The sequence below is a fragment of the Crocodylus siamensis genome, chromosome 5, assembly GCF_052110815.1.
Source record: "Crocodylus siamensis isolate JL-2025a chromosome 5, ASM5211081v1, whole genome shotgun sequence".
In the NCBI taxonomy this organism is placed as follows: domain Eukaryota; kingdom Metazoa; phylum Chordata; order Crocodylia; family Crocodylidae; genus Crocodylus; species Crocodylus siamensis.
Window position 1 is genome coordinate 124993407 of NC_143399.1, and position 16065 is coordinate 125009471.

Consider the following 16065-nt stretch of genomic DNA (forward strand, 5'->3'; position numbering starts at 1 on the left):
GCAGGAGGGAAATCAAACATATGGTTTATAAATGGTAAATTAAAAAAAAAGAATATAATTGTTTGGAAAGCAGGGGTGGGGAAGATCAGATTTTATTTTTAAAGGTTTTAGGTTGACAAAAGTAGATTTTTCTTCTCCTCAGTTGAAAGGATTAGGATGTTAAATCCTTTCCTTCCTATACCACAAGTTTCACATACAGGCATACCTCGTTTTATTGCGCTTCGCTTTATTGCGCTTCGCAGATATTGCGTTTTTTACAAATTGAAGGTTTGTGGCAACCCTGCGTCGAGCAAGTCTATTGGTGCCATTTTTCCAACAGCATTTGCTCACTTCGTGTCTCTGTGTCACATTTTGGTAATTCTCGCAATATTTCAAACATTTTCATTATTATTATTATTATATTTGTTATGGTGATCTGTGATCTTTGATGTTACTATCGTAATTGTTTTGGGCCGTTACGACTCGCTGAAGGCTCAGATGATGGTTAGCATTTTTTAGCAATAAAGTATTTTTTAATTAAGGTATGTACATTTTTTTTAGACATAATGCTATTGCACACTTAATAGACTACAGTATAGTGTAAACATAACTTTTATATGCACTGGTGTGAGGGCGTGGGGCCTAGGAGCGGCCATGAACTCCCTAGCGCCCCCCTACCGTCACTTCAGATGGACTCAGCACCCTCGGTTTCTCGCCCACCACGTCTTTGATGGTAATAAGTTTATATGGGAGGCTGCCTTTATCCCCTGGTAAACGGTGCATGTGTTCCTACCCCTACTCCATATGGGGTGCCTCTGCACACCCCTGCGTTAAGGCTATGCGTGCCTCCTACCTCCCCTTTAGCACGCCCCAAGCCTCGCAGCTGTTCTCTGGACGTTGTTTGGTCCCTTAACCTCTGGCGCCCTCCCTGGCGCCCCTGGGCCTATCACGCCCTGGTGCCCCTCTCTGGCACCCCTGGGCTTACCACACACTTGGCGCCCCGAGGCTGTCCCACCCCGGTGCCCCTCTCTAGAACTTCTGTTGTTACCGGTGCCCCTGGGCCTGGCACGTAGCCATCGTCCTGTTGGCGGCACCCCTGAGCCTGGCACGTAGCCGCCACCCTGTTGGCGGCGCCCCAAGCCTGTTGAGCCCTTGGGCCACCACTCAGCCCGCTGCCCCACTCTGGGGCCTATGCCGTGCTCTTCGCGCCCGCTGCCCCCTTCTGGGCCTATGCCGTGCTCTTCGCGCCCGCTGCCCCCTTCTGGGCCTATGCCGTGCTCTTCGCGCCCGCTGCCCCCTTCTGGGCCTATGCCGTGCTCTTCGCGCCCGCTGCCCCCTTCTGGGCCTATGCCGTGCTCTTCGCGCCCGCTGCCCCCTTCTGGGGCCTATGCCGCGCCTCACGCATGCTCGTTGCCCTCTCTAGGGCCTGTGTCACGCCTCACGCGCCCGCTGCCCGCTTCCGGAGCCTAAGCCACACCTCACGCGCCCTGCTGCCCCTCTCTGGGGCCTGCGCTGTGCCTCCTGTGCCCACTGCCTGTTTCTGGAGCCTAACACATGCTTCCCGCGCTGAGGCTACACCCCCCACTCACCGAGCACCTCTCCAGCACTCATCCACTGTGCCGACTGCGGCACACACTCCGTGTCCCCCGCTGGGCACCAGGAGCCCCCAAGCCACTGGGGCGCTCCTGTGAGGCCTCCTCACGCCCCTACAGCCTCACCCGGTCCTCCAGTATAATCATAAATAAACCAAACAGCCAGCCAGCCGGTTACAACATAACAAAAGGCCTACCGGCTTATAATCCAACATCCACACAGTGCTGACTCTCAGTCATACCGCTGTCCGGACTCTCTCTCTCTCCCCTCACATCATTGCAGCCAGCCAAACCACCATCACTGACTCTGCTGCTCAGCTCTCCCGCAGAGCTGTGGCTCCTGCGGCTGCCAGAGGGGAACTGCTCTCTAGGCTCTGGCCCGAGCTGTTTATAAAGGCCTAGCCCTGCCCCTTTCTGGCCACATGACCCGCCTGGTTGCCACGGCAACCAGCACCTGAGCTGCCCCATTGATTGGCAGCTCTCCTTATTTCCTTTACTTAAGGCACAGAGCACCTCAGTGCTCCTGTGACAACTGGAAAACCAAAAAATTCGTGTGACTCGCTTTATTGCGATATTCACTTTATTGTGGTGGTCTGGAACCGAACCCGCAATATCTCCGAGGTATGCCTGTATTTTTATCTTAACCTACTGACAGATATTTGTTTAAAGGCATCATAGGATCCAGCCCTTGTTTTGGACAATCGTGCCTCTTGCCATGCCACATGTGTAAAGCAGAATGCATGGTTTTGGGATCAGAGATAAGACTCCAATCATGCCCTACCTGCTAGGTTCATGATTCTGGGCTCCCCTGTACTGGCTAGGGCGCCCAACAATCAGCTGATTGTCAGCTCACTCCAGGGACTGTATCAGAGCTCAAAGCAGCCATCATACAGTCCCTGCCAGCCAACAATCAGCTGATCACTGGCAGCATCAGGACCACACCAGGAAACCCTGGTTGCTGAGTAATCAGATGGCAAGGACTGCAGTGGGGTTCAAGCCAATGCTGCTGACAATTCCAATGTTGCTGACAATTGGCTGATGGCAGTGGCGTACCGATGGGGGGTGGGGAGGTAGGAGGGGGCCACCAGCCGGGCTCTCCAGGGGGTACTCGGAAGTGGCACAGAGAAGTGCTGGTGGCACTTCCAATTTTCGTCACCGGCGTTTCCGGGCTTGGTGATCGGCCACCAGGGGATCCCCTGCCCCTACTGATCAGCCGCAGACTGGGGTAGAAGGGGGACAAAAATAAAAGCATTGGCCTCCAGGTGCCAGAGACCCATGGTACACCACTGGCTGATGGTCAGCCAGCGAAAGGCACCAGGGCCAGTTGGGAGACCCTAGTGCAATTCTGCCACGTACAAACATATTTTAAGGTACAGTAGAAGCTAGCCATTACTTTTGTATAATAATTCTGTGGCTGGTTTTGCATTTTGTCACACCATTAATTGCCTGAACATAAGGCCAGGTTACACTTTAAGAAGTGACTGACCAGCTAATTGCATCTTAAATGTAATATCTGCTGGAGGCTCAGTGCTCAGTAAAAAAAAAAAAAAAATCAAACATGCCCAAAAAATTATAAATCAAAGCATCAGACAACTGATAAATTGCAAACAACTCTATTTGAAGTACCAAAAATAGTGCTTGCTTTCAGCATTCTATATGTTGTCTTTTGCTTACATGCATGCAAAATACCAATTATACTTATTACACTTTTACTCTTTCAATTTCACTGTTTGTTAAGTAGTCTAGATAAACCTACAAAGGTTTTTTTTTTTCTCTCCCAGCCCCATGCCATAATGTTTTTGTAGCAAGAAAAAGTCAAATTCACTTCTCTTTTTACAAAACCCCACACTATGGAATATATCCAGTTTTAGTAAATAAGGTACATTTTGCTGAGCAAATTGTCAGCAAGTATTTTCATGTCTTTCCACATCTCATTAAATCTTGCATTAAATTGCACTCAAAGAGCCATTCTAAGGATGGAAAAAGTCTTATAAATGTGTCAAAGAAACAAATAACTGTCACGAGAGGACCATCTAGTGGTGGCTTGCTCAAATCTCATGCATTGTTTTGTACTGTTGTGATATAAGGCAAATAAAGGCATGTATTGCTTTTCTATATAATTAAGTCATAACAAAAGATAATAAAGGGTAATCCTGGCAGTTTCCTGAATCCTCTGCATTTTTTCAACTTGGTTTATAAACCTAGGTTTGACAAATTATAGCGGCTGCATCTCTCATCTTTCTAGCAGTTATGGACAAAAGATCTCCCTGCTCGCTTTTAGACTTACCAGCAGTTTTTCTTGAAACGAGTAATTTAAGTTTTGTTACTTCACTTTTGCCGATATTAGCAGGATTGATTGAAGTAGCTCAAATAACTTCAAATGACCCTTTTACTCAAAGAGTAGTTGGGCAATATTTGCCCTGATCCCACAGCAGAGTCTTTTCCTTTTATTCAACATGTGAGAAGCTGGCATTACTAGTAAACAGATGAGATGCCTTATAATCAGTATGCTTTTCATCTACATCACATCTCACTCAGCCAGTTGATTAGAAAGAATAATTCAGTGTCATAACAAAGTTGAGGCTTGTCCAAAAGCTACTTGGCTACAACTTTAGTTCATAAAAGACAATGGTAAGTTAGGCTGACCCAAGCTCCCAGAAGTTAAAAATATTTTGCATTGGTGTTCAAAATTGAAAAGGAGAGTCCCTTCCATTTGTAATATTATACAATCATTACCAATTTCTGTTGGACATGAGCTAGTGGCTTTGACCAGAAGCACATTCCCTCCTTCACACCCCACTTCATCTATACTTGGTAGACCTGCCTGAGGTAGCCGTGTAGGTATCCGTATTGTTGCCAATTTGCTGTGATGTATTTTTATAGGACTACATCTTGAGACTATAAACTACAAGTTGTACAAAATATGGTGACTCTATAATAAAAACATTTCACTGTGGCAGTAGACTCCACAACACTTCAAGAGCTGCATTATCTACCACCAGAAATACAAGACATTTTTGGGTGCATAACTGACTTGTTCCAAGATGTCACTGACTTGGAACCAATTCACAGAGGGCAAAGTCCTAAGACTCAGACACAAGCGGGTTGCAGTGAGCAACCAGCCCAACTTGTCTTGTAGTAGGTGTGCCTGGGGACATTTTCATTTTTCTATGTGGTCTTCTCTCATAAGAATGACTTCAGTAAACTTCAATATCCTGCAACTGAATGAAGTTTACCTGACTAGGGCTAAAGAGTACACAGACCCATGATTTTTGGTTCCCAGAGACCAGGGGGAGGGTGGTGTAAGGTTGGGAAGGAAGGATCATGATGAGAAGCTCTGACCAAGTAGGGCGTGAGGACACAGCCAGTTGTTAGAAATATAGCTTTTACTGACCAAGCAGTGCATGGGAGTTTACTGATAAAACTTCCAACAAAGAGAAAAATAAAGGGGGCAACACAGTTTTCGCTGTGCACCAGAGCAGCCAGTTGCAGCTGTGCCACCACATAACAGTGAATGAGTTCAAAATAATACTTTATTTTCCACGTATAATTTCGAACAGCTTTAAGCAAGTTTAAAAACTAAGCTTTTATGTCTGTCAACTTCAAGTTAAATCACATTTAAACTGTTCTATGCATGACATGTGTCCATGCCCTAATCTGTTACATTCTACTTGTGCATGAACAGGGTGAGAAAAATGTAAATGTAGCAAAAATGCTCCAACCTTAAGCCTAGATGAAGCAAGGTTAAAGCTGGAGAGATTTTAACATGTTTGTATCCCTCTCAACTCCTTCACACACAACAGCTGCTAACCCTTTTGTAACTGCTCCAAAAATAGTTGTGTCTTCTAATAAGAGCCTCATGGGAATAGGCATCTACAGTCTTGCCACAGAAAATATTAAGTATTTACCTACCATTTCAGAAGGCAGTTTAAATACACTAGTGGGGCAAAGGTATTTTACTTTTAAATGGCAAAGAGCATTTCCATGCGGCATTTATAATCCAACTCCTGCACCACCAACACCTCGCCCCTCCCCACCAGAAAAATCCACAGCACTCTGCTGGGCTCAGAGGATGAAAATAACTGCTCTTAATGTTTAAGGTGAGGAAGTTAAAGAAGCATTTTTAAAGCTTTTTAGGCACCAGAAATATTAGAAAGAAACAAAATGCGAGCTTCATTTGACTTTAAAAGATCCTTATAACCCAGCACTTCATTTACAATATTTACCTGTCCTTCCATCTCCAGATCCTCTGTATTTTTGTATCAGTCTTACATCAAATTACAATTTCCCAATGTATTCTCATTCCAAATAATAGCATTAAAATGGTGCCATCACAGAAACTTCCAAAACTGAAAAGTAGCACTTTCAGCAGAAGCACAGGTTTGAATGAGCATCAAGAACTACATTCATAATCTTAGAAAATGGGTTACGCTGCATTATAATCAAAGTTACCCTTTACACCACCAAATGGTCCATAAGTCATGTTGCAGGCTGTTCTCTGAAGATTGTGTTCATACATAAGTTTGATATGATACTGGTTCCCATGTTCCACACTCCCCAAAGTTCCTGTGGAAATAAAGAGCAAACATGCTATATTATTTTTGTGTCGGTCCTATAAATAGGAGAGCAGAAATACATTTTCTTTCATTACAGTAGGTTTTCATACATTAGTTGCTTAAGAATGCAAGTCAAGGTCAATACTTCTACTTTCTTAAAAATCTAAGAATTCTTATTATTTATACTGCAGCAACACCTAAAGGCCAGGACTGGGAAAACTGTTGTTATGCTATGTAAAAATATTGTAAGAGACTGATATTCCAATCATGAAAATGGTTTTCCTCAGAGCAGACACAACTCTGTACAGTACATGGATCAAACATTTCAGTAAAAAACCAAAACAAACAAACAAACAAACAAAAAAAACCCCAGTTTACTTGCACAAGCCAGACAAAACAGAACATCCTGAATTGTAGTTCTGTAGTTGTCATTTACTTAACATGGTGCATCTGAAAATTAGTTTATCTCCTTATAAGATCTTCTCAGTTGAGCTATATCAGTCCATTACTCAGGAATCACAATAAGGAGCCAAAGAGTAACAAACAAGCATCATCAGCCTGATATCTTTATGTACACCAGTCAAGAACAACACAGGGGCAGGCCATAGACTATTTCTCTCTAAAGAAATTCGAGTTACCGCAAAAGCATTCACTATGCTTTAGGGATGCTGGCCTTTTTAAAGAATTAGTTTTTAATTTCTGAAGGATACTTTCAAAATAAACATTTTAAATTCAGTATAATCTTTTGTGAAACAGAAAGTATAGAAACCAGGCTGAAAGAAACACTATCAGCCAGAAATCGCTCATGTAGCTTCACCTAGAATTAAATTTTAAAATTATGTTTACTAGTATTAAGTGGAGATTTAAGTGAATGAGTTCTAAGCTGACCCCTGTAACCACTCCAGACAATACCAAGAATACAAAGACTCTTATTCCAACAGCTTCCTAGGACATACTAACAAACTATGCTCCTTTCAAATGCAATGAAAGCTTTTGAATCTGGATTAACCAATTCTAATCTGCTACAACTGAAAAACAACCTAACACTTAAACTTATACTTAAAAAAAAGGCCTGCAGCACAGCTGGAAGATGGGGAAAATAAGGGCAAGTTAAGCAACTAAAGAACTAATAGGTAGCCAAAGACGAAAAAACAAAAAACCTTATAACTTCTAGTTCATAAATTCTATTAACCAATAACAAGAGATAAATTACTTTCCTCCTTTGGATAAATGTAGTCTAGTCTAGAACTGTTCTTTTCTCACCTAACGCACAATATATATCCAGGCACCTCCCCAGTCAACTTATCTAATGAGTTACTAACTCATGTGTGGTTCCCTCTACTCTCATCCTCTGCCCAGGGGAAATAAGCATGTACAGTGTAGCAGCAGGACCATCACTGATTTATTCTAAATATACATGCAGCTCTGCGTTTGTTAGAAAAGGCAAGCTCAGAGAAGTGCGTCTTTCCCTTGTAGTGGAAGGTGCTGATAATCCTTTGTTACTATGAGTGTTTTAGATTATTTACTTGCTCAATACAAGTCCAGCTTTATCTTAGAAAGAAACCTGATGTACAGTAGTTTTAAGCTTGGATTTATAGGTGTAGATAGGAAACAAATGTTTCTGACTAGAGATACCTATAGTGGAAAAATTAGAGCACAAAAATTAAGAGCTCCTCTGAACAATTGGAGAAAAATGCCTGCCTAATGGAGCTGATCATGAAAACCCCAAAAAAGCAATTTTTGAGAGTAGAGTCTCTCATATTGTCATCTAGATGCTTTATTGCACAAAATATTTAGTATGTGTCAAATTTGTCCAATATTAAAAGTAAGAATGTGTCACATGGTAGAGTTTACTACCATCTCAGACATCCAGCTTGCTGACTATCAGTCTCAGCATTGCCCCAGAGTTTTGAACCGATTCTGGTACAGCCTGAGGGCTGGGACTAACAATCAGCTGATTGTCAGTCCCTACCCTGGCATTGAACTGGAGTCTTAAATCAGCTTACCTGATCCCACTTTGAAGATTGGTACATGAGAAGTGTCCCTAGCTGATGTCATGGCTGTGTGAGGATCGCAAATTGCTTATATTATCCCCAACAGCTGAACACATGTTATTTAATACGATCTGGAGATACTCCTCCCACGAACAGTTGTAAGTTTGCTACAATGCAATCTAACTTACCACGTATCTACTGCTTGAACACGGGGATGCTTACAGTTTGAAGCATAGTTAACATATCCTAAGTTTAAGGTGTGACATGGCTGTAGTATTCATAGATTTAACTTTTCCAGCAAGAATGGGAGGTGATTGCAACACAACTTGTGAGAGGCTAGAAATACACTGTATGATAATTATATTACAATTATAGAAGCACAGCTGAAAAATTCTGAGGTCAAATTTAATGACAAATTTTATTTTTGATATTTAAGTATTCCAAGTTGCAGTAATCCATTTGCATATTTTGCTTTCGTTATATATGACAGGGATGTTTTTAATGATACTTACGTACTGCATTGAAAAAAAAAGTATCACTGGAATACAGGAAGACCCAGAAGCACTGATCTAGCTGAGACTCAAAGTAAGTTCAAAACATCATAAATCTAACTCAAATCTGATAATGTTTCAGTCCAGGAATTTTAGAATTGGTATCTTCATTTTTGTTTTATAAATACCTACAAACTGGACTCAAAGGCTTGGGGGGAGGGGGGGGAGTAAGGGCAGAGCAAAAAGGAGAGGAAGAGGAAGGGGGTCTTCCAGTAATCTGAAATTAACAAGTAGTTTTGTTAACTGAAACAAAAACCCTGACAAAAAATTATCCTGCATGGCTTAACTGTCTTTTGGCATTACAAATTGTAAGTGTCACTATAGAAAAGACCAAGCATGAGGCATCATATTACATCTGAAAGCTTCATCTCTATACAAGTACCAATTCTATGGGCTTCTGCTAAGAACAGACTCAAAAGTCAGTTGGGACACAGAGTAAGCAGCATCTGTGCGGAATTAATCCATGCTCAAGACTCTTCAGTGGTAAGCAATCTGCACTATTCCATCATCATTGTGTGAGAAGCCACAGCACCTGTTGTTCTTGATACCATTAAAAATGTGGCTGAAAAATAGTTTGTATAGCCATATTGTCATGCATCTGAAACCTTGCTACCCCATTTTCAAAACTCCTATGCAGTAACATAGAGGAGCCCCTAAATTGTGCTATATAGCACATAAGAGTGCCCTATCCTCCTGTGTAAAAAAGAGTGCATATTACAATTTACCAGTCAACATGTAATACAGAGGTATTTGTTTTTTTACGGTAAGGAAAGAGGACTTACCCTTCACTTTGCAATTCTGGCCTTCAACCCTGCACTAGTCTATTTTCTCCAGGGGCTACTTCAGCCATTTGAAATCTCAAATTACATTTTATTTTTTAAAGATGAAGATCCTAATACCAGTTGAATAGGAATAATTTTCTCATTTTAGGTTACCCTTAAACCACCAACAGTCCATTCATTAGGTTTCTTAGCAGTAATATATACAAAAAACTATTGACAAGCAGCACCTACTTCTGTATTTTCATTTCATAGTTTCTAGGGTCGGAAGGGACCTGAGCAGATCATCTAGTCCGACCCCCTGCCATGGCAGGAAAGAATACTGGGATCAAACGACCCCAGCAAGATGTGCATCTAACATCCTCTTAAACACCCCCAGGGTAGAAGCCTGCACCACTTCTCTTGGAAGTTGGTTCCAGACCCTAGCTACCCTGACCGTGAACTAGCACCTCCTGATATCTAACCTAAACCTATCCTCTGCCAGCTTGTGACCGTTATTCCTGGTCACTCTAGGAGGTGCTCAGGGGAAGAGTGACTCTCCCAATGCCTGCTGATCCCCCCTGACTAGTTTATAACAGGCCACAAGATCCCCCCTCAGTCTTCTCTTGTGGAGGCTGAACAGGTTCAGGTCCCGTAGCCTCTCCTCATAGGGCCTGCCCTGTTGTCCCCTGATCATACGAGTGGCCCTCCTCTGGACCCTCTCCATGCTGTCGACATCCCTCTTGAAGTGTGGCGCCCAGAACTGGACACAGTACTCCAACTGCAGCCTGACCAGTGCCGCATAGAGGGGAAGGATCACCTCTTTGGACCTGCTTGAGATGCATCTGTGGATGCATGACAAGGTGCGGCTGACCTTCCTAACTGCCTCCCCACACTGCGGGCCCATGTTCATCTTGGAGTCAATGATGACCCCCAGATTCCTTTCCACCTCCGTGCTGACAAGAGGGGAGTTCCCTAACCTGTAGGTATGGTGCCGGTTGTTCCTCCTGAGGTGCATCACCTTGCACTTATCTGTGTTGAAACCCATCCTATTCTCATCTGCCCACCCTTGTAACCTGTCTAGGTCTGATTGTAGCCTGTTGCATCCTTCCAGTGTGCCCACATCCCCCCACATCTTAGTGTCATCAGCAAATTTGAACAGGGTGCTTTTTACCCCCTCGTCCAAATCACTGATGAAGATGTTGAACAGTGCAGGCCCGAGGACCGAGCCCTGCGGAACCCCACTGCCCACATCCTTCCAGGTTGAGAATTTGTTTGTAAATTTTATATAAAAACTTCAACATGCTTTATGTAAATGTAACTCTTTGAGCAGCAATGTGTGCAGTAGATTCTATAACAACCTGCAACGAACGGGTCAGCTGTACAGTTACTGCTTACACCAGGAGACCTGCACTATCACTCTCTGAACTGTGAATATTACAAAGGCAACATTAATGCATCTCCTGGAAAAGTGCAGCCTAGAAATCATCAGTGCAATTCTACAAACACTGATCAAAGTACCTACTCTGCATTAGCTGCAGGGTTAATTTTCTACACAATTATTACTGTATGAGAAAGAAGGACTGAGACTGTGTAAGAGGGGAAAAAAAACATCAGTCCAGCCTGAAGGGATAGTTCTTCAAAAACAAATCTGCACTAAAGTCAAACTACCACAAAAATGTTCCAGCAAATGCCTAGAGAGGACAAACAGCTAAACATAAAACTGGCACTCCCTCCCCCTGCAGAGAGAGAGATATTGTCAGCTATTTTTTTATTATTATTACCTGAGACAGCATATACACAGAGTTTCCTGCAGTGCAGCACAGCTAGATGAAGTAGTTCGGTACCACTGGCAGAGAAAAAAAATTGCACGTTAATTTCTTGTAAACTACAGGAATAAGGGGCTAATCCAAATAACAGTCCAAAGACTCCCAATGACACAGGCCTTGGGTCAGTCTCCAAAATTCTCAAATGCCAAATCCCAGCAGAACACAATACTGTTAAACTAATATGTTTGAAGTTAAATTTGGCAGCTGTGGGCTGCCAAGTTCCAAGCAGAGTCCTGAGGGACATTCTGACAGCTTTGAGCATGTGAAATGAACAAGCTTTTTCTGATTCACCATACAGCCCCTTACCCAATAAAAACTAATGTTAATGTTACTGGTTTCCAAAGGGAAAGGGATAGTAGTACTCAAAATATTTTGTATTCTGTGCCCATTCTCCTCAATACCTAGATTTGTGGTTTTCAGCCTTCCAGACTCAAAGCTGTCCTCAGAAAATGTGAGCTGTTAGTTTTTACTTGTTTTTTTGATCGTGGAAAAATAAAGCAGTTTGGTACAAAGAACTCCAAAAAAACAGAACAGGTCAAAATATTTTTAACACGATGGATTCCTATTTAAAATCTCTGGGTGCACCTCGTGAAGCATACTTGCATACCTAATAGTTCTAACCTTGTGCAGCATCCTGCATACCCTTGAAAGCATCTCAAAACACCCCAGGATGTCACAGCAACCTAGCTAAAAAAATCATGGGCCTAGATACCCAAAATTCCATGCACAGCAAAGAGCTCTTACCCTTTATTACAACAGGCACCTTAAAATGGCTCCCATATGATAAGACACACTCTTATATCTGGGTAGTACCTTTAGGAGAACACAGTTTAAAAAAGTATGGAAGACTGATATGGCTTACTCTTTAATTAGTTTACAGTACATAAAAGAGGTTGCAGAGCTACTGTTTGAAAACTTTGCTTCGTTTCTTTGAAAAAGTATCTTTACACAATGTTAGTATGCAACCTCAGAACAAATACATTTGTAAGTTTTTAATATGCTCACAAAACTAAATTAATAAATAGAAAAAGTGTTACTAAAAGATTTAATAATTCAAAGCCATGTGTAATTCAGAACTTGGGAAATTTTATTTTTATTTTTCAGTTGACAAAGCAGAACACTGCTGGGCCAAGGAGTAGCAGTTGATTCAAATAAGGTAGATGTTATCTAAGCCCTAGACACTTACCAAAAGTAATATGCCTGATCTTTAGGGAGGTGACTGTGGTTCAAATGATAACAGTTACATAAAGCTTGCTAATTAGTGCAGTCATTACCAACAGCAAGGTCTGTTTACTTACGAAACAAATTTTCCTACTTCCACCTGTAGTACTGGCTCTCGCAATTGCACTTCCAGGAGCAAATCTTCAGCTTGCATTCCATCTCCAGGTTTTACAGGATGAGGATTAAAGATTCGAAGAAATCCCATATAACTGCCCACGATTATTTTATCTGTAGAAAAATTGCCAAAGAGTAAAGAAGAAGGCTACAAGACAGACAAGGAAACTAATTAACGGAATTAAGCTTACTGAAAGTGTTCTTAGAAGTATACTCATTCAGCAATGGGGTGTTTACACATAATCCTACTGTTGTTTTACAACCTAGTTAATTGTTTTCCTTAATTTTTCAGTAACAAAGCAAAGACAAGGTAGATCAGGGTAACACCACAGTGCAGGCAGGATTCTAGAAATTCAAATACCTCAAATCTCTTTTCTGGCTGTAACCAGTTCCTCCAAATGTTTGGCAGCCCCTATCATGATTTTGAATGTTGGGTTGTTTTTTTTCAAATCAAACAAGCAACAGAATATTGACTTATAAAACTTTTTACATACTTCCCAAATGAAAAGTTGAAATCTGATGGTTTCAACACTTAAGGTTGGAATTAGACCATTCTATGCTTTATTGCCTTAAAACAATCATTGACTTCCAAGGAAACTGTGCCAAATTATATCAGGACTAGATCCAGTTCACCATTTTTAAAGTCATGATTATCACAACATATTTTATCACTATGCTGCCAGATGCTTATTTAACTGTATTTGTTTAAAGTAACACAAATAATGAAAAAACTTCAACTCCCCAGAGAAGACATCAGCAATTATTTCCTCCAGACGTGAATGTGCTACCTATGATGGTGGCCAAACTTGCCTACAAGCCAAGTAGGTGTAGCTGGAAGACAACTGTTTCCGAATGGAGACAGTCAGGTTTTTATCAGCTTTTTCCTCACTTGTGAATTGGTACCCTGTACAATTGGTACATCTGTGAAAAGAAGGCTGCCTATTTCCCCACCTCTTCTGTGGCAAAGAGCTTCCATGCTGCAATTCCCTACTCAGAATTTTTTCTGCCTCATCTGTTTCTATGGCAAGTTCTCAATAATAGTCATCTCAGCTTGACTTTAGCCTATCAAGAAAATAGCTTTAATATTACCATTAACCCTTAAAAATCCAAAGCTATCCTATTTGCATGCACACTACAGAAATTTCACAAAAAAAAGAAAACATTTTTTTCCTTCCAGATGTACAACTGCAGGTAATTAGATTCCTGTATATTTCATTTGTTATGGAATTCAAAACAAAAAGTCAATAAATATCAAAAGCTACTCATCTTTAATATGCTATTATAGAAAAGGAAGAAAAATATTGCCTGAAACCTGCCTTTCCCACCAAAGCACATGCCATTTAAACCTTTAGTAACGTGACCAGTAGAAACCACTTTCCCCAACAAGCTGTACCTCCTCACTAGACAAATTCCAAACTTAATTGCCTCAGTCAATATCTATCTAGATAGCATGCCCAGAAGTCAACAAGCTGAGATGAATTTTAAACAAACCAAAACAAACCAAATCATTTGCCTTGTCTAATAGCGATGCAACCCAAACCAAACTCAAGAGCCTCTGCTGATTAGAAATATGGCAGTATGTCATGGGAAGGTAATTTCAAGCAACTAGATCCCAAAACATTTAGTGCTTCACAGGTCAAGTCTCACACTTGGAAACCAATGAGAAATCTCTGGGAAGATCCGCTGAACAATATTTAACATGCTTACCATTGAGAGGCACCCACCTAATAGACTGCAATTCTACAGCCAGTGGAACTGGATGACCTCAAAAGCACTCAGAAATAAACAAAAGAAATAGCTTCTCTCTACTTTGATTAATGAGCATTCAGTATATAGTGATAGCATAAATGCAAACTGCAGTTGTAAATCACCAGTAAGACCGGAATGCCAGCTGAGAATATGTTTTTACCTTGTCCACTGCCACTATTGTCAACATCAGCTACACATAAACATCCTTGATCAAATTCTTCTTTTTCTCCAAGTGTTGTGGACCACCAATCTCGGGCTTTAAATAAAGACATTCTTCTTCACTCTAAAAGGAAGAATCAACTCTGTGATAAAATCCATGTTTTATATATCAAGTTATACAAGCAATATTTCCTTTTGTGGCAAATGTTAAACTAAAATATTTTTGCTTTTAAATGTTTATATTTATTTGTTTAGTGAACAATTTAAAAAATGACAGTGTAAATCACATTCTAAATAATTGAGGTTATGCATATATTTCCAAAACAACATAAGCTAAACATGCTGCTCCAACAGCTATCCGTACCATGTTATAAGCAGGAATCTCAGCTTTCCATTCACCATAGAAAAACATGTATTTTCTCCTTTTAAAGAGAAAAATGCAGATTTTTTCTTTTAAAAGGAGAAACGTGTGGGAAACAGCAGGCTTTCCCAGGCTGGTAGAGTTCCAGCCTACAAGGGAGGAGAGTGATCAGGCAGGGGGTACCATGTGCATATCTATGCACACACATGCACGTGGCAGCCAGGCAGCATGGAGAGCAGCTCCTGAAGTTACTACCAGGTAAGGGGGGGAAACTGAGGCCCTCATAAGGAGGGAGGAAGGAAGTTGGGCAGGGCTGGGGCCTGAATTGGGAATGTACGACCACAGGGCCTAGCTGAGGAGTGGGATAGGGGTGCAGGCGGCTCATTGTGGAGAGGTCTGTCTCCCTGCCACCGCACACACTCCTGGGGATAGGGGGTAGAACATGGGAATCTGGATTTTTTATCAGAGAATCTGCAATTTTAAACAAAGAAAACCAGGACACCTGGTTATAAGACTGCATAATGGGATGAAGTCCAGATGCAATCTGAAGAGCAAGATTTAGGAATAAAAGTTCTGTTACTTCCATTCTAAGGACTTCTACAGCTTGACCATTTTCATAGCATTATTACATGATGTTACAGAGAACTTTACAGTCTTTGTGGAATTTTTATAAAAAGCAATACCACATTGTATAGTACAACATAAAGCACCTTTTTCAGGACCTGAACATCACTAGCAAAAAACATCTCCCCATTTTTCCCCATGAAATAGGTATTTATTTTCCAAGGACTCTTGAAAGTTAATTGGACCCCTTGTATCGTTTACTCAGAAAGTAGTTAAACTTGGAAGCCATTAGAACTTGGACACAGACTGGGCAAGGCTGCTATTACCTTAAAAAGGTGATAATCTAACACACGGATGTCAAACATATGGCCCCTGGGTGTGAAGAGACACCCACAGGCAAGGCCTGGGACATGCACCATGACAGCTGCTCTGGCTGGTTCGGGATCTGTGCTACATAACCCTGGCTGGACTGCACCCACCCCAGCAGCTCTGGGACTCCACTACACGTCACTTGCCCCAGCAAGTACTGAAACAAACACTGCATGTGGCACGGGTCCCAGACCAGCTGGAGCAAGCACCATGCATGGAGCAGTCTGGCAAAGGCAGGCACGGCCTGCAGCTGCTCTAGGATCCCTACT

The 16065-nt window shown here is 41.8% G+C and overlaps 1 protein-coding gene across 7 annotated transcripts in view; it reads right to left on the minus strand.

The window, feature by feature from the left end:
- The window catches only part of BBS9 (Bardet-Biedl syndrome 9), a 482129-nt gene that overhangs the window by 464690 nt on the left and 1374 nt on the right, over positions 1-16065 (minus strand). For all 7 annotated transcript variants that reach the window (XM_090050217.1, XM_090050216.1, XM_090050215.1 and 4 more), the window contains 4 exons: positions 14504-14626; positions 12558-12708; positions 11215-11279; positions 6024-6137 (listed from right to left, as the gene is read on the minus strand). In XM_090050217.1, coding sequence (XP_089906343.1) covers positions 6024-6137; positions 11215-11279; positions 12558-12708; positions 14504-14615 — 442 coding nt within the window. In that variant the 5' untranslated portion in view covers positions 14616-14626. The remainder of the gene's footprint in view (positions 1-6023; positions 6138-11214; positions 11280-12557; positions 12709-14503; positions 14627-16065) is intronic.